The 25,063-nt window shown below is 36.2% G+C and overlaps 1 protein-coding gene across 1 annotated transcript in view; it reads right to left on the bottom strand.

Annotated features, from left to right (window-relative positions):
• Positions 1-610: 610 nt before the first annotated feature.
• TMF1 (TATA element modulatory factor 1) overlaps positions 611-25,063 on the bottom strand; it is a 29,816-nt gene continuing 5,363 nt past the window's right edge. The window contains exons 4-17 of the mRNA XM_001363854.4: positions 24,285-24,411; positions 22,574-22,679; positions 20,936-21,078; positions 20,535-20,701; positions 19,850-20,006; positions 18,085-18,177; positions 9,815-9,971; positions 9,176-9,368; positions 8,444-8,513; positions 8,117-8,209; positions 6,962-7,081; positions 4,907-5,059; positions 4,189-4,314; positions 611-2,330 (exon numbers count right to left, since the gene is read on the bottom strand). Coding sequence (XP_001363891.2) covers positions 2,187-2,330; positions 4,189-4,314; positions 4,907-5,059; positions 6,962-7,081; positions 8,117-8,209; positions 8,444-8,513; positions 9,176-9,368; positions 9,815-9,971; positions 18,085-18,177; positions 19,850-20,006; positions 20,535-20,701; positions 20,936-21,078; positions 22,574-22,679; positions 24,285-24,411 — 1,849 coding nt within the window. The 3' untranslated portion in view covers positions 611-2,186. The remainder of the gene's footprint in view (positions 2,331-4,188; positions 4,315-4,906; positions 5,060-6,961; positions 7,082-8,116; positions 8,210-8,443; positions 8,514-9,175; positions 9,369-9,814; positions 9,972-18,084; positions 18,178-19,849; positions 20,007-20,534; positions 20,702-20,935; positions 21,079-22,573; positions 22,680-24,284; positions 24,412-25,063) is intronic.

The following is a 25,063-nucleotide window of genomic DNA, read 5'->3' on the forward strand; positions in this document are numbered from 1 at the left end:
ATGGACAGCATACATAGATGTTTCATTTTAATTTCCCCAGGAAATGTTTTCTCTCAAGAGATTTGTGGACAAGGGGATGGGGGGGGGGGGGGGGGGGAGGTGTTTCCCCAACACTTACAGAATCTTTTTAGAAAGAATTTTCTATTTCCTAAACCCTCATACTATAGTTCTGAACTCCATAAAGCCTCTTAATTTCTTAACTGTCTTTTATAACCCTTACTGCCTTAAAATCAATACAAGTATCGGTTCCAACACCAAAGAAAGGTAAGGGCTAGGTCAATGAGGTTAAGTGATTTGCCCATGACCACACAGCTAGAAAGTGCCTAAGGTCATATTTGAACCCAAATCCTTCCATCTCCAGGCCTGGCTCTATCCACTGAGTCACTTAGCTTTTAACTTTCTAAATTTTATTTTGTACTTCTCCCCTGACAAAACCTAAAAAAAAAAAAAAGCCAAAATGTATATAACTATATTATCTCTAAGAACCTACACTTCAATTTTATCCAGGGCAATTACAGCATTTTGCCCATAACTATTCACATTAACCACATTTGCCAAAGAAATCAGACTGCTTTGTAGCAATAAAACACAGAAAATGTAACTTCATTAGTAGATTCCACACTGAAAGAGTATTTATTAGTGCTACAAATCAGAGACCAAGTAACACAACTGCTGTCTGGAATGCAAAGAGAAAGAAAATGAGGTCATTTGTAATTACGCTGGAAAAAGCTCTTTAACATGGTTTTCTGTGATAGCCAACTGTCGGAATTGCAAATTTAACTAAAAAGTCTATGAAAAAGCAACAATTATAAGTTATCAGATGGCCAGTGACATAAATGCATCAAACGATTTCACAGATCAAAATTTCACCTATTTTCTGAACAAAAACAGAATTGAAAAAGGATGGTTATTTATTAGTTACTCAAAAGGAAAATGACAATGATCAACACTGTCTTCATGTGAGCACAACAGAGTTTTTTAAAGAATGAAGGTCAAAAATAACCTGACATAATTGGTTTGGGAATACAGAAGAAAAATAACAAAAAATAAAGTTTAATATAAAAGTGTTTTACAAAATAAATTAAAACTATAAATAACATGGATTTACATTAATATCAAACTAAAATGGCTTGTATAAATTTTTTGAGTTCTATTGTTTCAAATATTCACTTTTTAAAGTGCCAAAAATATTGCTTTATAGAATTAGAGCACTGATAGTTCTAAAAGAACCAATTATTTTAATAAGTGAATTTACTTTTTATTTTTAGTAGTGCTATAAAACAGTCCCTCCTTTCCAAAAATATTTAAATGAAACTGTTTTCAAGCACAAAACTAAAATTACAGTTACAGATAAATTTCTGCTCAACCAAATGTAAAATAGCTATAGCTCTCTTTTGCTGGCTACAAAAAAAAAAAGGCATTTTTCTCTAGAACTAAATCTATTACCTTTGGTGAAATAACTCCTCCATATGTCAAGTGTTATACCAATGTCAGCCTGAGAACATGAAATTCAGCAGAGAGCAGACTGGAGTCATGTTTAGATCAAAAAAGAAAAGCCATGTCTGAATTACCTGCACTTTATATTTCAGACAGCAAGTCACTGTGATTTATACTCTCGAAAAATTAATGCAAGATTGAACAACATACCCCAAGATCAGTCACTCTTTTTTAATCCAACACATATGTACATAACTCATGAGCGGCAGATTCAATATGTTAAAGATTTTATCACACAAAAGATTCCAAGGCTATAATGAGCAATATATTTCAATATGTACATTATATACAGACACATATAAATTATAGATATATCTGTACTATATATCTACAACATATATATGAATTCCATTCTATAATATCCTTCTATAACATTTCATTGTTGACATTTACTAAAATGAGGGTGAAGTAATCAATCTCTATGTTGTTCAAGACATAAAAATCAGGTATTTTTAAAAATTAATTTTAAATAAAGGGAGGTAATAGTTTCAAAAATAAAAGTTCAGATATTGCACCAAATAACTTAACTTCAAACAGTTCTGCGTGTTATAAAATGTTCTTTTCAAACTCCTAAATTCTATAATAAAATCACATTTTAATACTTTAATAGAATTTACAAGTTATTAGAATTCTGCATTTACATATTCAATCTTTCACTTGCTGTAATGGAAAATTATTCTTTCACCAGGTTAGGTCAGTCTTTGTCGTAAAAGTTCATCGATCTGAGTCTTATACATATTTTTCACATCTTCAAGATCTAGTCGAAGCTCTTCTGCCTCTTCTGCCTTCTCTCCATACATCTGCAGAATAGTGTTGTATCTTTGATCCAAGTCCTACAAAATGAATTTTTTACATATTTTAAATCATCATAGCAAACATCCCAAATCAGATTCATGCCATCATGGTTCTATGGTTATGCCAAAAGTTATGCAGGACAATCATCAGATCCACCCCACCACCCTTTCCAAAATTTTACCCTACTACAAAATTTATTAGAATCTAAGTTGAAAGAGACCTTAAAGAACTTTTTCTTTTTCTTCCTTTTTTAAGAAAAGAAAAGTGAGGAGGCAGCTGAGTAGCTCAGTGGATTGAGAGCCAGGCCTAGAGTTGGGAGGTCTTAGGTTCAAATCTGGCCTCAGACTCTTCCTAACTGTGTGACTCTGGGCAAGTCACTTAACCCCCATTGCATAGCCCTTATCGCTCTTCTGCCTTGGAACTAATACACAGTATTGACTCCAAGGTGGAAGATAAGGTTTAAAAAAAAAAAGTGAGCCTTTCTCTAGTGACTAATCACAGGATGGAGCTGATGCTGGTTCTTCCAGACCAAGGAAGTACAAATGGTGGCAGGTCCAGCTAGGCAAGTGAGGGAAGCTCGTAGGGCAGCCCTACGAACAAATGAATGCCATCCAAGGCCTAACCTAGATCCATGTTCCTCATCACCAGAGTATCAGGTGACAAATCATGTTGGCCACAACTCAAGTAACCCTCTACTAAATTGTGAAGCCCAGAATCTCAACTTAGAGGTCATCTTGCAACCCAGACTGATGGAAAGAGGACCCAGAAACAAATCCATAAGGTTTTTGAGAGAGAAACTGAGACCCAGAGAGATTAAGTGGATTTCCCCAAGCCTCAAAGCCCATGATAACAACAGAGCCAGGGCTCTAGTCTCAGTGACGTGACAAAGCAGAGCTGTCCTATGATCCCTTCAATGCGGGGATGCAGAGTGGCTGCTCAACTAGACAGTGCTAGACTTAGGAGTCAAGAAGATCTGCAGTAAAATGCCACCACTGACATGGATTTAGATGTGGGACCAGGTGGTAGCCATGTAAGCTCAGTGAGGCTGATTTTGCCCATCTGTAAAATGGAGATACTAGTAGCAACTTCACATAGTTGTGCAGCTCAACTGAGAGAAGGTATAGAAAGCCTTTATAAACTTCACCATGCAGACATGCCAGTTATTATTACATATCACTGCCCTGTGTAAGCCTAGGGTCAAAATAAGCACAATAGAAATTAACTTGTTAAAGTTATTTAGAAAAAGACTTGGCAATCTATATAGCAGAATGGTCATCTTTTTTTAAACCCTTACTTTCTTTATTAGAATCAATACTAAGTATCAGTTCCAAGGTAGAAGAGCAGTAAGGGCTGGGCCACGGGGGTGACTTGCCCAGGGTCACGCAGTTTGGACATGTCTGAAGCCAGATTTGAACCCAGTCTCTTTGAGCCTTGCTGTCTATCAATGAGCCATCTAACTGTCCCACAAGAATCTCTGATGGCAGTTCATTTCCCTCTTAAGCTACACCAAGAATAAAGTTAAATCTGAGCCCATCTACTGGTATTTGGACTTGCTTTATTGTCACAGAATTTATGTCTCGTGAACTTCGCAAGCACGTTCCCATTTAAGGTCTGAGAACCACCAAAAAGCGGCATGGATACATTTACCAAAACTGCATTGCCAGAACTAGAAGGAGCGAATCAAACTAAACTAATGCTTCAACGCAGCCCGCCCTTCAGCCGTGGGAGGTTTCTAATACTGAATGCCTTTCGGGTGCTAGACCAAAACCACCACAGAACTAAGAACGACCCTCAGAATGTTGAATGGCACACAAAATATCCTTAACAGTTTCAAACTGCTTAATGTATCCCATTTGAGTTTCCAAGTTCAATGTGAGGAACTTCAGAAATGCCTACTCTTAGCTGTGCACGAAGTTTTGGTATTTCCTTCACTTTTTCTTCAAATTCATCATTCTGATTTGTTAACTTAACCAACTCTTCAGCCATTATAGATCGAGTTTTTTCCAAATTTCCAATTTCCACCTAAAAAGAGAACAAACATTAGAAATAAAAATATATCCACAAAAGACATATAGAAGACAATGTTTTCAAAGAAATGGATATGCAATATAAAACTTTTAAGGAGAAAATGCCAACAAATGAAGAATTTCAACTTTTTCTCATTGGCATCCCAGTCACCATTTCAGTGACAGATATTTTTAAAAATTACTTTTAAAAATTTCATGGGTTGCCATTGCCAAATATTTTACCAAGTGGCCAGTAACGAGTCTCCCCATATTTAGCAAGCTGGTCCCCTAAAAGCAGACCAGATAAGTCCCTAGGGCTATACTTGAAGCCCTTCCAGCTTGGTGAAACCTGCTTGTGCCCTCTTATAATAGCCTTTGAGGGCCCAGAGAAAATCTCTACACAACAAAGCATCAGAGGACTCTGTGGACTCTTATTAATCTTTCTAAGAATCAGAAAACCAAAAATTTCTTTTCCTATACAAGTAGAAAATCCAATATATATCTCTGAGCAAGTTAGCCTCTGAGAAAAAGGGAAACTTGAAACTTCTAATGATTAGATCAGATTTTTTTTAAGTTACATGTATTTGACACTTAGGATTAATCAATACCTGCAAGTGAGTAATTTCTCCTTCCTTTAGTTTTAACTGAGATTGAAGATTTTCAATAATACTTGATCCTGCTCCCATTCTTACAGCATCGTAGAGATTGCTTCCGTTTACTGACCCAGACATTGGTCCAAATGAATGCTCTTGAGATTCATCCTAGGTTTTATTATTTAAAAATGTTTTATACAAATATAATGTACACATGTACCTATACAAAAATATTCAGATACACAGCTCAAAGACTTGTTTAAAATTTCTATGGCTATGAAATCTGTTAAATTCTAGAAAAAGCATAATTACCACCATGGCTACCTGGAAAAAGATTCCCCTATCTGAGCCCCAAGTACCTTTCCTTCCTCTCATCTCAATAGTGACATGTCAATAATGTATGTCTTGACATATTGTACATGTTTTAATTATCATGAAACAAAGCACTGAAATATTCTCACTTCTAAGAAATATTTCAACTAAACTTGCTAGTACAGATGGCTACTTCCTTTCTACAACACTTATTGGTACCTTCCATACAGAAGAAACTCCTATATACAGGATACTCTAAGTTTTATTTCATTTTTGTAACCCTTTCAAAATGTTTGAAAAATATTCAATTTTTTTATCATGACTATCACACAAATATATTCAGCAGTACCAGAAAAGGCAGAATTATTTTATAATTGGAAACTTTCCCCTCTTTCTTAGCTTTTATGCCTAACTCTTCTTTCTTTTTTCCCCTATATTGATGACATCTTTCCCAAGTCACTAGCTATGAATGTTTGCTTTCCGTGTTATCTCTATTACTTCTCAAGAAGCTCAGATATCCTCCCTGCCTTCAATTTATTCTTTGTGAATATTACCCAACTGCACATCTCTATCTCTACTTATAAAGTCAAATGTGCTCCAGCTTCCCATTTCTATTTGGATATTTCATTATCATTTCAAATTCTGCATTTGTTTGGCAAACTCCTATCTCTCACCACACTGGTTCCCCTAATTAAATGTCTCCACCCATTTCTGTCACTGGTATTCCCGTTCTTCTGGTTTCCCAGGTTAGAAACACTAGATACCCTTCTTCTCCATTATCCTCTATAATCAATCACTCACTAAATCCTATCCATTTTTCCTTCAAAATGTCTGAGACTGGCCCCTTCCTTTTTTTCCCCCTCATTGCTCTTTCCTAATCCAGGTCCCTATCATCTCAAGGCTGCATTAAAATCAATGTTATAATCAAACTGTCTAGCTCAACTCCCTGCCTACATTTCCTTTCCATATCATCAATACCCTACCACCAGATAATTTTCCAAAGCACCCCCTTCTTCAAATCAATGTTATATAGCCTCTAAATATTCCCTACAGCCTAATGAATCTAGATCCCTCCACCATTCTCCAATTTAGATTTCCCAAAAACCCTAAGTCAAACCCTCAGCTCTTAAGTCAGTTGCTTTACTGGTCCACATCCCAAACAAATCAGACCTCTTTTGTCTCTGCTAAAGCTATACACTTGAGCAAAATAAACTATAATGCCTTTCAGCCTTTCCTCAACCTATCCAATTCCTTACTATTTATTAAAGTCCAGCTCAAGTCCTGCCTTTCGGTCTAAGGACTTCCTCAATGACACTAGAACACATCTACATCCTCCTTTTCTATTCTATGAACTTCTACAACACTTATAAAGTCTAGAGCACACCATTCAGCACTTGTTCCGTGTCCTGTATACCTACTGAATGCCTGAAGACAGTAAGCTCTCAGTAATATTTGCTATTTAAATATTATTATTGTAACCAAACACATGAGTAACTCACATGCATAATAAAGAAATTGTTTTCTATTCTAATTACTTTTTATTTAGAATTTACTAGAATTTTATTTTGGAGAATAAATTTGGAGCATAACTGGTCAAAGGCACATATTTACATTTCCCAACTTACTCATACAAAGGTAAGAAGAGACAGGCATACTTAGGAAATGGAGGAGCAAAAGAGGAGCATATAATGGTAAGTCTACCTTTCCTGTTCTCCAGTTTTCTGGCTAGAAAATGTACAATAAGAAAGAAATCATTACCTGAGAAAGATATGATGTCTGTAAGCCTGCCATATCAATTCCACTTATAGAACTAGAACGTGACAATGTAGGAGTGCTGGAAACAGTTTCCAATGTTGAAAAAGAAAATGTTTTACGTTCCTTTGAATAGTAAAAAATTCAGTTCAGACAAAAGAGCAAAGGAATTTTTAAAAATCAAGATAAGTTCTTAGAATTTAATTTTTAAAACCAAAAAGTATGATTTTCACATAAGACTTTTGAAATGCTATCATCAAATAATGATATATTTAAACATCTTAAAGTATAACTAAACTTTTTTAGTAAATGTTACTTATTTACATGACTTAAGGTACTTAACCTATTTATATTATTATTATTCTATTTTTTTAGAGAATAAAAAGAAAATGTTTCTGGTGAATTAGCTATAAAATAAATGTTTACCTTGACAGCACAAAATAAAAACCAAACTCTCTTTTAAAAAATCAAATTACTCATGAATTCAGACCTTAGAAGTTTAAAGCCAGTTTACTTTAGTTTTCTTTTAAAATTCCAAACAATTTCAAAAGGTATTTCTCTAATCCACATATACCTGATCTTAAATCTGATAACTCTGACCCTCTAGTAAGATTGTAGTAATCATTCTCCTAAAGGAGACATTTTGAATTAATACTTTCCATGGCTAGCAAGTGAACAATTCATTCTCACTGCTAAGGAACCTAAGAACAGAAATCTCCCACTCAATGGAAAGAATTTCACACTGCCCAGATCCAAGAAGTTATGAATTATGCTCAAGTTTAACACTGTCTTGGATATTCTGGGAAGAAGAATGATACTTTGGCTGTTGGGATTTACTGGAGGGGATTTGGAACTAGATAGGACCTTAAAGATCATCTAGTCCAACTCTCTCCTCCTTTTACATATAAGGAAACAGAAGACCATAAAGAATAAGCGACTTTGCAACGGTCACACAAGCAATTAACAGCAAAAGCAAGATCTGAACCTCATCCTCTAACTCTGAAACCAAAGTTCTTTCCACTAATGCCATGCATGCTTCCAAAGGAATTCGTATGTTATTTTTGGTGATACTGCAGAACACTTCAAAATTAACATTAAAATAAGAGTGAATCATTTGAATACAATTCCTACTGAAAGATATGGGCAGACAAAATGCAATACCTTTTCTTTCATCATTTCTTGAGATAAAATTGCTTTCTTTCTTTCTTGTTCAACTTTCATTTTCTCCATTTCTAGCTGACTGTTTAATAATGTCTAAAAAATAAAATAAAACTAAATTATTTATCTGAAGTGATCTCAAGTTGTTACTTAGGCAATATGATAAAGTTAGGGGCATAAAGAACATGCTCAGGACCCTTTTACTGCTATAGATGAAGTCTCAGGGATCTGACTGCTTCGTGATTGCAGTTTCTGTCCCACTACCACCCCTACATTCCCCTCATCCCACAAACCTGATCCCAATGACCATAGTGGAGCCCAAAAATCTACCTTCTCTTTCCGAGCCTCTTCCAGGGTTTTCCCATAGTCCTCTTTTAGGTTTTCTAGTTCAACCTGGTACCTAGTAAGCCAAAAGGAAGGAGAGACCAAGAGACAAGCAAAAAAGATTGTTTAAAGTAAGTTTTACTGACTTGTTATATATAGGGTAGGATTTCTGTGAGTCTGCCAAAGGCTACTGGAGTTCTATAAGGTCTAGGATAGGTTGCAATTCTATAATGAAAGTTCTATTAATAAAAATTGAACTGGTAACTGAAAATTCTTATAAAACAGAAATGTAGCCAAGCCCCATCTTGCTCTCTCTAAATTTATTAACTAACACATATAAAAACAGAAGACAGCATGTGCACTAAGGTAGATAGCCATCTTTAATGCCAAAAAGCCCCTCCTCTGCTGTATCTAGGCTGTTGGGGCCCAGGCACACCAGTAAACTCTTCAGGGCTCCAGAAAATCTTCAAGCCTCTAAGGTCCAGTGGAGAGGCCACCTGCACTGGCAGGATTTTCTTTATCTAGGAATTCCCTAGGTCAATGATATAATAGTTTCCATCTTTTGTTTTCTATAAAAACTAAAGGATCTCTAATGATTTCATATTCCTACCTTAAACAAAACAAAAACAAAAAAAACTTTCAAAAATTGATTAGCATTTTAAAAGATGCTGTCATCACTTGTCACCATTTCATAGGTGACTTTTCAATAAAAGTTTCATCTAAAAAGATAATACTTACCGGCTATTTTCATCTTCCAGTTTCTGTAGTCTGTTTTTCTCCGCTTCCAGCTGGACCTGAAGTCTACTGTTTTCCTGCCTCAAGATGGTATTTTGTGACTCCATGGAAGACACTTGCATCTTGTTATTAAGAAGCTCTTCAACAGCAGCACGTTCCCTCTCCACTGCTGCTGCCAATGAAGCCTGGGTTTCACCTAATAACAGGAAATGACAAGGTCCCCTCTAGCTAGTGTCTCTGAGCTATCCGGATTCCAACTTAAAAAAATTTTAAGATGCAAACAGACATTTCTAAACGTGTGAGGTATAACAAGCCTAGTTTGGGATTAATGACCACAAAGGAAAAATTAATAAATTTGTGAATTATATTTCTATTTACCAAACAATTCCAAGAGAATTACTTCAAAGGCTCTTTCTTCACTATTGTTTTAAGTAAGTTTGCATCAATACTTCAATTTTATTATTTTCTACATCATCACAGCAAATTTTTCGTGTCACATGATGTTATCTAATCAAAGCCAAACTATACACAATGCCTTATGTAGTGATCTATAAACTGAAATCTTCTGAGAGTTCCACTCACATCACCTATGTATCTCATTGCTATTTTGTTAACTTTATCATAAAATTCAATGTTGCTCACCAAGCCTATCAGAGAGATTCTTTTCTAACTTCTCCCATGATGACGTCTGGGCTCCCAGAGTTGCTTGTAGATTTTCTATTTGTCGAAGCAATGGTCTTGTGGTAGATGTAACACTCTGGCTTAGTTCTTGGTTCCTATTCTCTGCCTCCTGGAGTCTCTAAATTATGAAATTCTCATGTCATTACCAAGTCACCAGTATCAATAAAATCCATAACAAACCTTACTAAACTTCATAGGAAAATTTCTTCTTATTAAAATAAACTTTTCTCACCAAACAACATTTAGGAGACACAACTTTAACACTTATGTCTCATATTCAAATTAAAACAGAATGAGGCTACCTTGCTACTTGAGCTCAGCCCCTATAGAGGCTGCTCCTTTTCCTCTCCCTCCACATTAACAAGCCCCCAACCCCCCAAAGAGCAAATGATTTAGACTATACTTTGCTAAGAATAATGAGAACTGACCAAATCCCTCCATTATTCAGAATACTCAGTATCATTATACCCTCCTGCTTTCATGTTCATTTATAAAAAAAAATCAATTCATCCACAAACATTCAAGCACTAACCACATGCCAGGCACTATGACAGGCACTGAGAATAGAAAGGCAAAAGTGAAAAAGTCCCTACCCTCAAGGAGCTGGCATTTTATCAAACAACATGTCATACACAAGAATATATCGGCTCAAAAAAACACAAAGTGATTCCGAGAAAGACCCAGGAGCAGCTGAAGGCAAGAGCAGAATGAGGAAAGGCCTCACTGAAGAGATGGTGCTTGAGCAAAGCTCAGAAGAGGCCCAGGATTTCGAGGCAGCAAAATAACACAAGAGCACTTTCAGGCAAGGAAGACTGGGGAAGGTCATGCAGAGGGAGGGGACAAGAAGCAGCCAGCCAGGTCGAACTGAAGAGTTGGTGGAGAAGAATGATGAGCAACAAGGCTGAAAAGATGGTTGGTGTCAGCCTGTAATGGGCATTAAATGCAGCCAAATGGAGGATATCCTAGTAGTCACAGTAGTGACTAGAGTTTAGTGATTGAGGTAATGACAAGGTCCAACAAACTCTTTAGGAAAAATCCCTTCAGTTGTGGAGAAAATGGGTCAGAATGGAAAAAACCTCAGGACAGGGAGACCATTAGGAAGCTCTATCAGGAGTTCAACTAAGAAAGAAGGAGACCCTGAATGAGGCTGGTGGCTGTGGGATGGAAAAAAAGAGACTGGCTGCTGTGAAGGCAGAATCCATGAGACTTGGCAACTAATTCCATATATGGGATAGGGGAAAATGCAGGCAAATGACTCAGTGAATAGAGGACCTCCTCTTTCTGAGTTCAAATTCAGGGTCAGACACTTCCTAGCTAGATGATCCTAGGCAAGTCCCTTAACCTTGTGTGCCTCAGTTTCCTCATCAGTAAAATAGTCTGGAGAAGGAAATGGCAAATCACTCTAAGATCTTTGCCAAGAAAACCCAAATGGGGACACAAAGAGTCAGATGTGACTGAATAAAAAGGATGGGAATGTGTATGACTGGAAGGATCACAGTACCCTCAAAAGAGAAAGAACAATACAGAAGAGAGGTGTGGATTTAAGGAGAAGTGGGGGAAGATGATAAATTCAGTTTGGGGGATATTGTGTTCAAGATGTCTATGGGACACCCAATTTGAAATGCCACACTCTTGTTAATCCCTATGGATGAAATGACCTCCCATTTCATGTATACCTGCTAGAACCCTATCTATCCTTCAAAATTCAACTTTAATGCTACCCATCCATGTATCTTTTCCTTTCCTGATTTTCCATACTTAATGGTCTTCTCATCTTCCTTGGATTTCATAAATGTTTTTTATACCTCTTAGTGCTACAAAAATTTACTAAGTGACTCTGTGTGAAGTACTTGTTCATTTATCAAGCTCTAGTCTGTAGTGTGTGTGTGTGTGTGTGTGTGTGTGTGTGTGTGTGTGTGTGTGTGTCCCACCTACTACACTCTTAAGCTCTCTGAGAATGAGCACTGCCTGATTTATCTCAGTATTTCATGGGCCATCTAGTATTAGAAATCTGGACATAACTGGATACTTAATATTTGTTGAACTGCTAATGAATTATAGTCATATGGCCTCATTTATGTCTTTTTAGGAGTTTCTAGAAACAGAAAGATGAATAACCTAAGTTTCACTCTTTCTGTGGCTAATATATAATTTTCAAACAAACAATACAAAAGAGTAGGCAATAAGGCAGAGACAGAGAGTGAATAAAGTAGTGCTGACAGCTATTGATAAAGCAGGTACTTGCATGTTAAAATATTTAAACTAAAATTTCTGCTGTGATATAGACATTTCCCCAAAACACAATGTTTTCTGAGACTTATTTTTAAATATAACTAACATCCTTTGGTCCATAGTAGCAACAAAAATACAAATATAAAATAAAATGGTACTAAAATCTATTTTTCACTCTGAAAATACTGTATAAAATCTATTTAAGAGGGAGCAAGATGCACTATTTTCCAATCAAGTGGGTTGCCTGAGTAGAGAAAAACCACCCAGCTCCTGCAAACCGATTCTAACAAAAACATAAAAGTAACAGAAGACTAAATAATGATCAAGAAACCCAATGAGAAACTTTACAGTGATTTCATCCACCCAACTCTTGGACAAAAAGTCAAAATGAAGCCCATGGGAAAGAGGATCTGCCAGAAAAAGCACACAGAAAAGAGATGATAGCCTCCCAAGACAAGCAGAAACACCTGTCATCTTAGGCAATGTAAGCAGAAGGCTTGTCCTGGATGAAAGCACTAGAGTGATTCTAAGAAGCAGTACTAGCACACAGATTAAAAAAAAAAAAACAGGTCAGAGAGCTTCCAAGGACCTTAGTTCTCAGTCCTGAAATGCCAAAAAGGGCCCTAAAAACCCAGTTCTCTAAAATTCAAAGATCTACAAGAATCTAAAATTTGCTGGTATTTTTAGCACAGACACACTATAAGAGGTGGAGGTGAAACCAGTAAGACCCAAGTCAAGCCCAAGCAGCAACAACCATCCCATACCTAAAAATAGATCAACTAGAAGAGTGTGATTCTGGCACAAATCCCCACCTCAAGAACTAAGGCTAAAGAGATGAATAAACAGAAGACACTACCTTATCAAGAATTACTATAGGTATAAGAATACCCAAAATTCTAGCCTAAAATAAGAGATAACTCCACGATAGAGAAAAAGTGGAAAGCAGAATAAAGTGTTCAGAACAAAAGGTGGTAAATCTTACCCAAGTAATGTATATTTCCTGAAAATCTAATAGACAAAACAAAAAATCAGTGGCTCCATGAAACAGGAGAAAATATCAGAATGAAATCTAAAACTTTAAAATATAGATGGATTATAATCTACATCCCTGGAAGGAATCCCCACATCAATGAAATCATAAGTCCTTGATGTGTAGATATAGAGTACATGAAGTTTTTTCTCTTTTTTTATTAGTATCCTATTTTTTCTTCATTTCATTGCTTTTTTTCCCCTTCATTAGTTATGCAGAGATTCAGAATTCATAGAAATAAAAGAAAATGTATCTCAAACAAATGAAAACAGGTTAAAGAGAGATAATTTAAGAATCAAAATTCTGGAAAACTAATTTTTTAAAAAAGCCTAAATAATATATTTCAACAAATCATCAGAAAAACTATCCAGAGCTATTGAAGTCAGAGGTAAAATGAAAAGAATAGATAATCAACAAGTATTTAATAAGAATTTTGTATCAGATGCTGCCAAAACCCTAGGATACAAAGAAAGGCAAAAAACAGACACTAGTCTCCCAAGCTCAGAGTTCTAAAGGGGAGACAACATGACAATAGAAAGATATATGAAAGATATGGAATAATCTTTAAAAGGAGAGACTATCTGCAGAAGACCCTGGGAAAGCCTCTTATGAAAGGCAAGACTAGAAAGATAGCATAGAAAGAACATAGGGAAGCTAGGAAGACTAAGAAGATCTGACAAGAGGAGGCTATACTGGATAAGTAAGAAAGGAGATAAAGATGCTGCTGAAACTATAAGACTAGGTAGCTGGGTGATGAGGGTTCCCTCCATAGTAATAAATAATATGGGAAGAGGAGATGGTTTAGGAGAAAAGATAATGACTGAGCTTTGCTTGGAGCACACACTAAGTTTGAGATGTGGCATCCAAGAGGCAGTTGGTAACATGGGACTGAAGGTTAGGAGAGAGAAGGGTGGTCTATATAGAACTGGGAATTGTCTACATAAAAGTGCTAATTGAACCTATGGAAGTTAAAGGAATTAGTAAGAGGAAGGATGGAAGAAGTGAAGAAAACAGAAAAGGAGACCAGAACAAAGCCTTGGAGCACACTTGGTGGGTGTAACCTGGAAATCTCATAAAGGAGACTGAGAAGGAGCAGTCAGACCAGTAGGAAAACCAAGAGAATGAAGAGTCATGGAGGCCCTAAAAAACAGAAAGTACCAAACACTCTAGAAAGGTCCAGAAGGATAAGGTTAGTTGGCAATGAAGAGACCACAAGGATTCTGTAGAGAGCAGTGTTAGGTGAAATCATAAGATCAAAAGCCAGAATACAGAGGATTTTAGAAGAGTAAGAGAAAAGGAAGACACCAAATGTAAACAGCTTCCTCAAGGAGTTGAGCCAAAAAGAGAAGAAAAAGGGTGACAGGGAGTGGGGTTTCTGCTTGTCTTAGGAGGCTACCATCTCTTTTCTGTGTGCTTTTTCTGCCAGGCCCTCTTTCCCATGGGCTTCATTTTGACTTTTTGTCCTAGAGTTGAGAGGATGAAATCACTCTGTAAAGTTTCTCATTGGGTTTCTTGATCATTATTTAGTCTTCTGTTACTTTTATGTTTTTGTTAGAATCGGTTTGCAGGAGCTGGGTGGTTTTTCTCTACTCAGGCAACCCACTTGATTGGAAAATAGTGCATCTTGCTCCCTCTTAAACAGATTTTGTACAGTATTTTCAGAGTGAAAAATAGATTTTAATACCAAAAAAGAGTACTAAATAGTAAGGTATTTAAGGACAAAAGAGATGTAAGTGGTTTTACAAACAGCAAGGAAGGAACCGTTAGTTATGGAGGATTAAAGAAGGTAGGTATGAAGGGGCCTAACTTGCTGGAAAAGATGCAAGGGGAGAGGATAAGCAGTGCATCTAGAAGGGTTTGTCTTGGCAAAGAGAACAATTTCTTCTTGTGAGGCCTAGAGGGGGTGGCAGAGATAACAGGGAAAAGATCTAAGTGATATGAGTGGAGAAAAAGAGAGGGATGATTCAAATATTATAGCTAATATACAGGTTTTACAATCACAGAAAAAAAAAATACAAGGAACAACAGATGGGATCATAAAAGACTGGCAACTTCTACCATAAACAAGGAGATCTTGTACTACTCTATTCAAAGATAAATTTACAATCAAGGATTATTTACTCTACAAATGAGCATATAATGTCATAAGGGAGGAAGTAGATCTTTAATAAACTAAAGGACTTTCAAGCAATCTTGATGGAATGACCAGAACTGAATTAAAAACTATGAAATGCAAAAACATGATAGTCAAGAGAAAGCTAGCAAAGTAAATCTAACTGAGCAATTTAAAGGGGCTGAAAGGTAAAACAATATTAACATTCTAATAAAGGGAAAAGAAATAAGTCTACTTTCAAAATTTTAATGTCTTCAAAGGCTATTTAGTGAGTTAAATAAGAAAAACAGATGAGTTAGGGTGCCATGGTTCTGTTCCAAAGATTTTAAAAGGGGAAAGAAAAGAGAAGATTAGAGAAAACTATCAGTAGTGGGAAGAGGAAGACTAGGGAGGACCTCCTGTTACACTGCATGAGGAGACTTACAAACCTGGAAGATGGAGGAGGGGTGCAGAGGAGGGGGTTTGAAGGGAGGTTGGGATAGGACCAGAACCTCATTCTTACCTGCAGTGGACAAGAGGGTCAAACACACATAGAGAAACCAAGTTTGGGTATAGAAATACATCAAACTCAAGAGAGAAATACAAACACAGAGAGGGGATATTTCTGGGGAATGAATAGAAGAAAATGAAAATTTCCTGAAGATGAAGGTTGGATTTTAAAAGGGGGTGGGGGGGAGAAGAAACCCAAAGAACTCAAAACTGGGAAAGCTCTTTAATCAGGGAATGGCTAAACAAACTGTTAGATACAAATAATGAAATATTATTGCATTATAAGAAATAACAAATGAGAGGACTTCAGAGAAGTCTGGGAAATATAAACTGATTAAAACTGAGGTAAACAGAAGCAGCAGAATAAGTAAGATGACAACACTAAAAGAAAAATTACTCTGAATCACTTAAGAACTCTAATCAAAGCAACAAACAACCATATTTACAAAGAGGCTATGATGAAATTTGTTATCTACCTCCTGACACAGTAATGATGGATTCAAGGCATAGAACTAGATATATATTTTTTGATATCACAATATAGTTATTTTTTGCTTGACCATTGTACTTATTTATGATTTTTTTCATTCTATTTTTAATTGGGGAGGAAGTTTAAAATAAAAAACCAAACAAGAAAAAAAGAAAGCCATTAAAATTGTTTTTTTTAAAAGAGAACAAAATGAAGTCCAAAAGAAAGCATAGACAAAAAGGGCAGTTTTGAAAAAATGTGCTGAATTATTATATTCTCTTTTTTTAAGCAAATGGTATGGAAAAGAGACTCAAAGGTACATATATAGTAGGGCCCCATATCTGAGGGGGATATATTCCAAGATCAACCATGGTTGGCTGAAACCACAGATATAAGCAAATCCCATTTTAAGTTGACTCTGTACATATATTTGTTCTTTCTCTCTGTTGCTGTCTCTCTCCTCCTGCCCCTTAGAGCTTGTCACTTTGAGGCCTCCTACCCCACAGCACTCAAAACACCTAAAAAAAGTAGCAATTTGAGCAGAAGTGGGGGGGAAGGAGGCAGACCATTGACACAAGTACACTTTGTGCACTTTCAGGTGGATGGTAACTGAAACAGCAAAAAAAGGCCTGAAGTTAGGAGGTTTCTACGTTCGAATTTGGCCTCAAACACTTCCCTAGATAGGTGTCCCTTGACAAGTCACTTAATCCCAACTGCCTTGCCACTCTTCTTAGAACTGATACTAAAACAAAACTAAGAGTTATGGGAGGGAAAAACCCCTAAATTTTAAGAAAACTTTCAAGATAAAAAAGCAGGTGATCTGGAATTACAATCAAAGAACCTAGTTTTTAGATGAAGAAAGCAAAACTATCAATAATCACATGAAAGTGTTCTAAATCTCTCCAAATAAGAGAAATCCAAATCAAAACAACTTTGAGGGACCACCTCACACCTAGCAGGCCAAGATAACAGTAAAGGAAAATAATAAATGTTGGAGAGGATGTGGCAAAATTGGGACACTAATGCATTGCTGGTAGAGTTGTGAATTAATCCAACCACTCTGGAGGGCAATTTGGAATTATGCCCAAAGGGCTTTAAAAGATTGAATGCTCTTTGACCCAGCAAATACCACTACTCGGTTTGTACTCTAAAGAGATAATAATGAAAAATACTTGTTCAAAACTAGTCATAACCATGCTCTTAGTAGTGGCAAAATTTTGGAAAATGAGAGGGTATTCCTCGACTGGGGAATGGCTAAACAAATTGTGGTTTCTGATGGTGATAGAATACTACTGTGCTGAAAGGAATGATGAACTGGAAGAAACTCATGCAGAGTGAAATGAGCAGAACCAGGAGAACATTGTACATAGAAAGTGAAATGTAATGGACATTACTACTAGTAGCAATGCAATAATCTAGGACACTCCTGAAGGATTTATGAGAAAGAATGCTCTCCACATTGAGAGATAGAACTATGGGAGTAGAAACACAAAAGAAAAACATATAACATCACTTTTATATATGGGTATATTACTTGGGGTTTTGGCTTTAAAAGATCGCTCTATAGCAAAAATGAATAATATGGAAATATTAAGTGATAACATTTGTACAACCCAGGGGAATTGCTTGTTGGCTCTGGGAGGGGGCAGAGAAAAGGGGAGGGAAAAAAATGGATCATGGAAACATGGAAAAATATTTTAAAAACAACAACAACAACAAAGGACTTAGGTAAGCATGCCAGCTCCTCTCATGTGAAATGTGTGACCTCATCATAGTCTATCTTTCTAAGACAATTTCTTTGTCATAAATTAAAAGGATGTTTTCATCATCCACACCTCATGTTGATCTAGAAAGCTCTAGATAACAGTTGTTCACAGAAAATACCTTCTTTACAGTACCTGTTGAAGTTCACTGATCTCATGGCGTAAATAATCTTCTTTTCTTGCAGCAGCTTGCTCTGCCCGCTGCAATGCCAATCTAAGGTCTCCCACCTACATCAGAGGAGGAAGGTTAGAATCACTCAATAATCAAAACATTTTAGCATTTTTATATTTAGATCAACATTAGGCATATATTTTTATTATAGTACAACACCTTTAACATTTAGGGCTCTGTATTTTTAGTATGCTCTCATTTATTAATCTGAGGATTCACCAAACATTTATTAAAAGCTATTCTATGTAAAGGCACTGATGTAAAGTATTATTTAAGATACTGTGCAAGTCCCGGTCCATGTACCCTCAAGAAGTTTATAAATCTAATGAGATAAATAAAGCAAGCTAATGTCCAAATCTGTAACCAAAGCCACAGGGAGGAAGCATCAAACAAGGCATTAACTAAGTGCAAGAGGAATTAAACAAAAGAAACACCATCATTTCTAGTGAAGGCAATTAAGGAAGTCATCATCAGGTCTGAGCTTTGAATTGGCAGAATTCTAATCCACAAAGATAAAGAGAATACTCAGGTTGCATTCTGAGCAAAAGAAATAGCACAAGTAATGCACAAATTTTGGAAGAATACCAGGCCATATGAGGTAAGGCAGGTATCCCTGGTTTTTTAAAATAAAATGACTGAACCTAATTCCTATATATATAGATCTATGACTTAAATAACAAAATTTATAACTGGAAGAGAATTTGGAGGCAATCTTGCCTAATATGAGGGCCAACTGACTTTCTTCAGACCCCACTATCATTAAGTAGCAGAGCTGGTATTCAAACCCAGTGTTTTTCATTCATTTTCTTCCCACTACATCACAAAGCTAACACCTTAATTTCCTACAAAGGCAACAGGTTTTCCCATATGAATTCTTAAGATAATGTATTTTTTAAATATAGTTTTGAGGGGGCAGCTGGGTAGTTCAGTAGATTGAAAGTCAGGCCTAGAGATGGGAGGTCCTAGGTTCAAATATGGCCTCAGACACTTCCCAGCTATGTGACCCTGGGCAAGTTACTTAACCCTCATTGCCTAGCCCTTACCACTCTTTTGCCTTGGAATCAATACACAGTATTGCAGTATTGATTCCAAGACAGAAGGTAAGGTTAAAATATATATATATAGTTTTGAAAGTTTAATAAAGAAATTACCAAAAATGTTCAATATTTTAAGACTTCTCCCTTGTCTTAGTTCTCTTATTTCAATATTATTTTGTCACTCTCCATTTTCCATAATACTTAAACATTTCATTTTATTTCTTTACAGTTTATGGGATAGCCAGTGCAAAAACACCTAGGTAAGAGATAGGTCATCATCTAGGAAGAGCTGCCAATTTGGCAAGAGGGAGAGATACAACCAATGAGGCTGGAAAGTGACTAGGGCCAGATGATGAAGGGCTTTAAAAAGGCTTTAGAAGCTAAAGAGATTTTTATACTCAAGGCAACAAGAAACCAAAGGAACGATGTGACCAAGTAGGAGTGCCACAGGGTCACATCTGTGCTTAAGGAAAATTATGTGGGCAGCAGTGTGCAGGACAGACTAGAGCTAGGTGGCTTAGAGACAAGAGGTCCTGGGTTTAAATCTAGCCTGACACTTTCTAAGTAGGTGACCCTGGGTGAGTCATTAATCCCAAATGCCTAACCCGTATCACTCTTCTGCCTTGGAACCAACATAGTTTTAACTAAAACAGAAAAGAAGGATTTAAAAAAAAAAGGAAAAAAACCTCACTTGAATTGCTAATGCTTCTTGCTGTTGATGGGCTTCTTCCTGGGCCTTTTCAAGGGCTAAACACAGTTCTTCTTTCACTTTCATTTCTCGACTTAAAGATGCCTCCTGCACCTCAGTGTCCTTCATGGCATTTGCTTTATGAAGATCTGCAAGCTCTCTAGAGTAAGAGTTTTTGTGATTAGAAAGCATACACCATCATACTACAAACCCCAAATATGCCAACTATCCAAGTGGATCTTAAGGTTCTGCATGGAGCACGTCTTATCCATATCAAACAGCATCAGGTACTGAGGCAGGTAACAGCTTTAGAAAACAAATTACTAGAGACCAAATGCTGAGAACATGGCTTTCTATAGTGCTCATCTGCAATGGTATTAAATCAGGCCGTGGATCCCTTAGCACTAATTAATGCATCCAGCTAATGCCTCCTATGTGCCAGGCCCTGTGCTAAATGCTGGGAATATGAAGCAAGGAAAAGACAGCCTGCCCTCAGGGAGCGCCTACTAAGTGGGGAGGCAACATGCCAACAGCTGTGTCCACAGGAGATAAGGCAAGCTAAACTGGAGACTACTGAGAGAGGAAAGGCGATTGCATTAAGGGGGATGGTGAAGGGTTTCCTGTAGAAGACAGCTGGGGAAGCCTAGAGGTGGACAGCAGGAGTGAGTGGTCCTGTGAGTTTCCTTACTTATAGGCACTATCCAAGGCTGCCTGAGCACTTCGGTTTTTTTCCCCAAGGTCATCCATGTCTATTTGAAGTCTACCAAGATCCTTCTCTTGTCGTTCGACTACAGAGTTCAGTTTTTTAATGTTCTCCCTATGTTGTTTCTCGATCTCCTCTTTGCCGTCAAGCACCTACATTAAAAGGTCAAAAAAATTTTTCTTTTAGTAAATAATCATTCTCAGGTAAAGTCAATTCACAGTGAAGAACATCTTAAAATATCAACTCTATAGAACCTAATTTTCAGACCTGCACATCCTACTTCCCAATTCAAGCTCACTAAATGCTTGACAAATCTCACTTGTAAGCACCTATCTGAGGTCCACTACAACAAAGGAGACAGTACCTTTAGTGACAAACATGCTCACCTGTTTTAAATGTTGCAATTCCTCTTCTAGCTCCTTAATCTTTTTGCTCTGTTTTGCACTAATGTGTTCATTTTCTCTCTCCTTAGCTCTTAACTTCTTAATGATGGTAGAATTGTGCAGCTGCTGTTTTGAGAGTTTTTCTCCTAAAGGAAAAATGCTTAAGCTTAAAACAATGAAGAATCTCCACAATTAAGCACTTGGCTGTGGACTTACTACTATTTTAATGATCTTGGGGAACTGAGTTGACTTCTCAGGATCTGAGTTTCTTCAATAATAAAGTGAGGAGACTAGATAGGATGACCTCTATAATCTTTCACAATTTTATTATATTCTCTGGCTATCATAACCCCAGGAGATCAGAAGCTGTATAAATATTTTGAACCAGGAATAAACTTAAGTACTAATAACCCATTTACATAGTGCTTCAAAAGTTGCGAAGCCTTTCCCTAGCAATCCTGGGAGGTTGTTAGTGCAAGCACTATAATTATTGAGGTCTCAGAGCAGTTAAAAGACTTACCAACTGTCATAAATTTCAAGTCAGAATTTGAATCTAGGCCTCCAGACTTCAAATCCAGTCTTTCAAACAACATGGTACAGTGGAAAAACAATGGATTTCAAGTCAGAGGTCTTGAGTTTGAATTCTGGCTCTGACTCTTAAAACCTGTGGGTAAGTGACTTTATCTCTCTGGGTCCACTCCCTATCCTGTAAAATAAGGTACTTGGACAAGTTCACTTCCAGCTCTAAATTTATGTTCTTAGACTCCTCAAGAATCCTGCTAAGCTCTGAATTAAAGAAATAAATGGTATGCCTCGATCTACCTAATGGTAGGTAACTCTGAAAATTTTCTTATAACTGAGGCTTTCTAAACCTCCTCTTGCCTTTAAGGAGCCAGAATTCCATTAAGGTCCATCCATTGCAACCCACTGTGGTCAAAATAAATCATCCATTAGTGGCCATGGTCTAGTTTCAGGATTTCTATTTAGAACAAATTATCCTGTCACAAGTCTTTAACATCATCCCTATAGATGTCTACATATTTATGAAATGAAATTAATAAATAAAAGAATTGAAATTCACTATCAAAATGCAACTGTAAGAATGATTTTGATCAAAATATCTTGCATTTATATATAGCTTTAAGGTTGCAAAGAACTTTACAAATTTATCCTTACAACTACCCCAGGAGATAGGTGCTATCCCCATTTTATACACAAGGAAATTGAGGCAAACAGAGGCTAACTGACTTGCACAATCAGGTCTTCCTGACTCCCAGTTCAGCCCTCTATCCACTATGACACATAAACTGACTAAATAATAGATGAATCACAGAAATATCGCAAAATTCTTTGCTCAAATAGTAGGGCTTAAACCCACTTAACAACTTTCCCATGCAAACCCTTATTCTTCAGAAAGCTATTTACTTTTGGGGAACTATTTTGTCAATCCTCTGGGAACAAAAGGAAAACAGACTGAATACTGCTCTTCTTCTGCACATCTTTTGACACCCATCTTTCTTTGCAAACTGTAAGCTATCAGGCCTCATTTTCTTGTCCATAGCTCCCTGGGTTCCATAACCTTTAATGGGAAGTAGTGGCTAACCCCATGCTAAGTAGGATTTTCCTGTTGAACATACTTACCTTCTTCCATTAATCCTTTTATTTGTTCATCTTTCTCTTTCAAAAGTTCTGTTGTTTCATTACAATTTAACCTAGTTGCAAGTTCTTCTTTTATAGTTTTTACTTCCTAAAAAAAATATTGCCTCTGTCAATCAAAAATGACCATTCCCTTTCAAAATATGTCTTGAATTTTTTTCAAATGCAAATAGGACAATTAAATTCATTCAAAGTTCCACGAGAAGGTATAAATTTGTTCAAAAGCACCTATACTTCCAATCTAAATACAAGAAAATAGCCCTGATCTAAAATGCAAAGAGTAAAAAATGGACATTAATAGTTTTTAAGGATACACTTTCTCCCCACCCCAATCCTCCCTTCATTTCTGCCTCTCAGAATCTCTGACTTCCCTCCAGGATGCTCCAATACAAACACTTCTCTCCTCTCATACACTCAAGTCTGTACTCTCTCCCTCAATGGACCTTGTGTCATCCTTATGTGTATATCCATTCATTATATCTCTCTGTGGAATTATAGATATTTTAGACCAAAGCCTGTTTCATTTATGTTTTTGTTTCCAGCATCTACCACAGTGCCAAGATTGTAGGCACCTTAAGTATGCCTCCTGGAGAGACCATAATTTCAGACAAATAGTGAAGAATTCTTGGATTCTCTCGAGTAAATACATGTACTTGAAGAACTTTTCAGATGAACATCTCAGTTTCCACTACCTTGATTTTCTTCACAACACTATTTTCTGTACTTATAAAAAAGAGGCAGCCTAGTCTTCAAGAAAGTAGACAGAGAGCAGGTCTCTGGAACGAGAAGATCTAAGCCTGCCTCTAAGCATCCTAGCAGTGAAATCCTAGAGAAGGCATTTAACCTGTCAATGCTTCATGCAACTTGAAGAATAAAGGTTGCAGAGGCATTGATCCTAATTACTAGGGTGTGTCCTCATCCTGGAGTTTCCTATTCAAAAAAAATCATAGGTCCAGTTCCTATCATCTCTTTATAAAGATGAAAAAATCCAAACCATTTAAAATTACCAGTGACTAAATTTCCTTCATAAAACAAACCAAATAGATACTTGAGACAATCTTAAGATAGTTAATCAATGGAACTTGTAAGTATTGGATTAAAGTTGATTTAGTCATCTGAGAGTCTCAACTCTGCCACCAAGTGGCAAACTGACCTGAATGAAGTCACTTAATCTCTCTTGATCTTATCTATAAAAATAAAGAAACTGGACCATGCCATCCTTAAGGTCCCTTCTATCTTTAATATTCTACCAATTTTCCAGTTAATAATATTTTACAATTACTTTGGTTTAGGCAAATACTTAAATCTTTTTACAAGCAGATGCCAAGTAAACCTAAAATGCTGCTTTTAACCATCATCAGTATTATAAAATCTTACATTTTTAAGAGCCTTTCTTGAAACAAGCTAAAACTGGTTATCATAATGCTTACTTATATTGCACTCGAGTAGTAATTCCATCCCTATACCTCAATAGGTTGAAAGGTCTCCTATTTACTTATCAATAGGGTTTTAGATGTAATAGTTCTATTAACTACACCACTGTTGTAATTTTTTTAATGGCCTATGGGTTGAGGTTTAACACACTAGACACTAACTCTTTAATCCCCTATCTTTCTAGCCTCCAAGATTATTCTTTTTTTCCCAAAAGTTGTCTCTAAAAACTTCATTTTAACAATTTGAATAAAACATTGATTACCTTCTTAGCGGTATCTCTTTCTTTGCAGGCTAACTGAACCTTCTTTTCTGCTTCTGCAATTCTTTGAGTAAACTCGTCTTTCAAGGATGAAATGCTTTTGCTTTCTTCTTTGACTCTAAACATCTCACTACATACAAAATATTACTTAAGAATGACAACAATCAAGACATTTGGAAAGGTGACAATTACTTAAACACTCAGACTCAAAGGAACTTGGCAAAAAAAAGTAAATTTAAGGAATAAGAAGTTTACCCAAAAAATCTATTTTACGTGATATAAATTTAAAATAATTTAGGTAGAAAATCTACCAATTACTAAAAATTACCAACATTTAGTTTATAACATCTGAAAAGTATTAAAAATTCATTTCTGTGACAGATTTTTAGCCTTTTCCACTACAAAAATTCAAATCTTTTTTCTAAACCACTAAATTCTAGCCTGTTTCTTTTCATAAGCATGTTAGCTTTTACCTGGGATCTTTAATAACACAACTTAAAACAAGAATATAAAAATTAGAAAGGGCAGGGAAACAAGCATTCTTACAAAATACCTTTCCTTTCTCAAATAATCTATTAGATAATTTCTGAAGAGAAAAAATGTATTTTGCTTAAAAACAAAAATAAAAATAAATTAAATGTCAATGTTATATGACATCACATTTCAGGAAAATATAGCTATGTTAACTGATTCAGAATAAGAAACAAATAGTTAAAAAAGCATCTCTCATTTTGAAATTATACACTGTTTAGAGCAAAAGACAAAAATATAAAAAAGGTTAA

This window comes from Monodelphis domestica, chromosome 7 (genome assembly GCF_027887165.1).
Source record: "Monodelphis domestica isolate mMonDom1 chromosome 7, mMonDom1.pri, whole genome shotgun sequence".
Lineage (NCBI taxonomy): Eukaryota > Metazoa > Chordata > Mammalia > Didelphimorphia > Didelphidae > Monodelphis > Monodelphis domestica.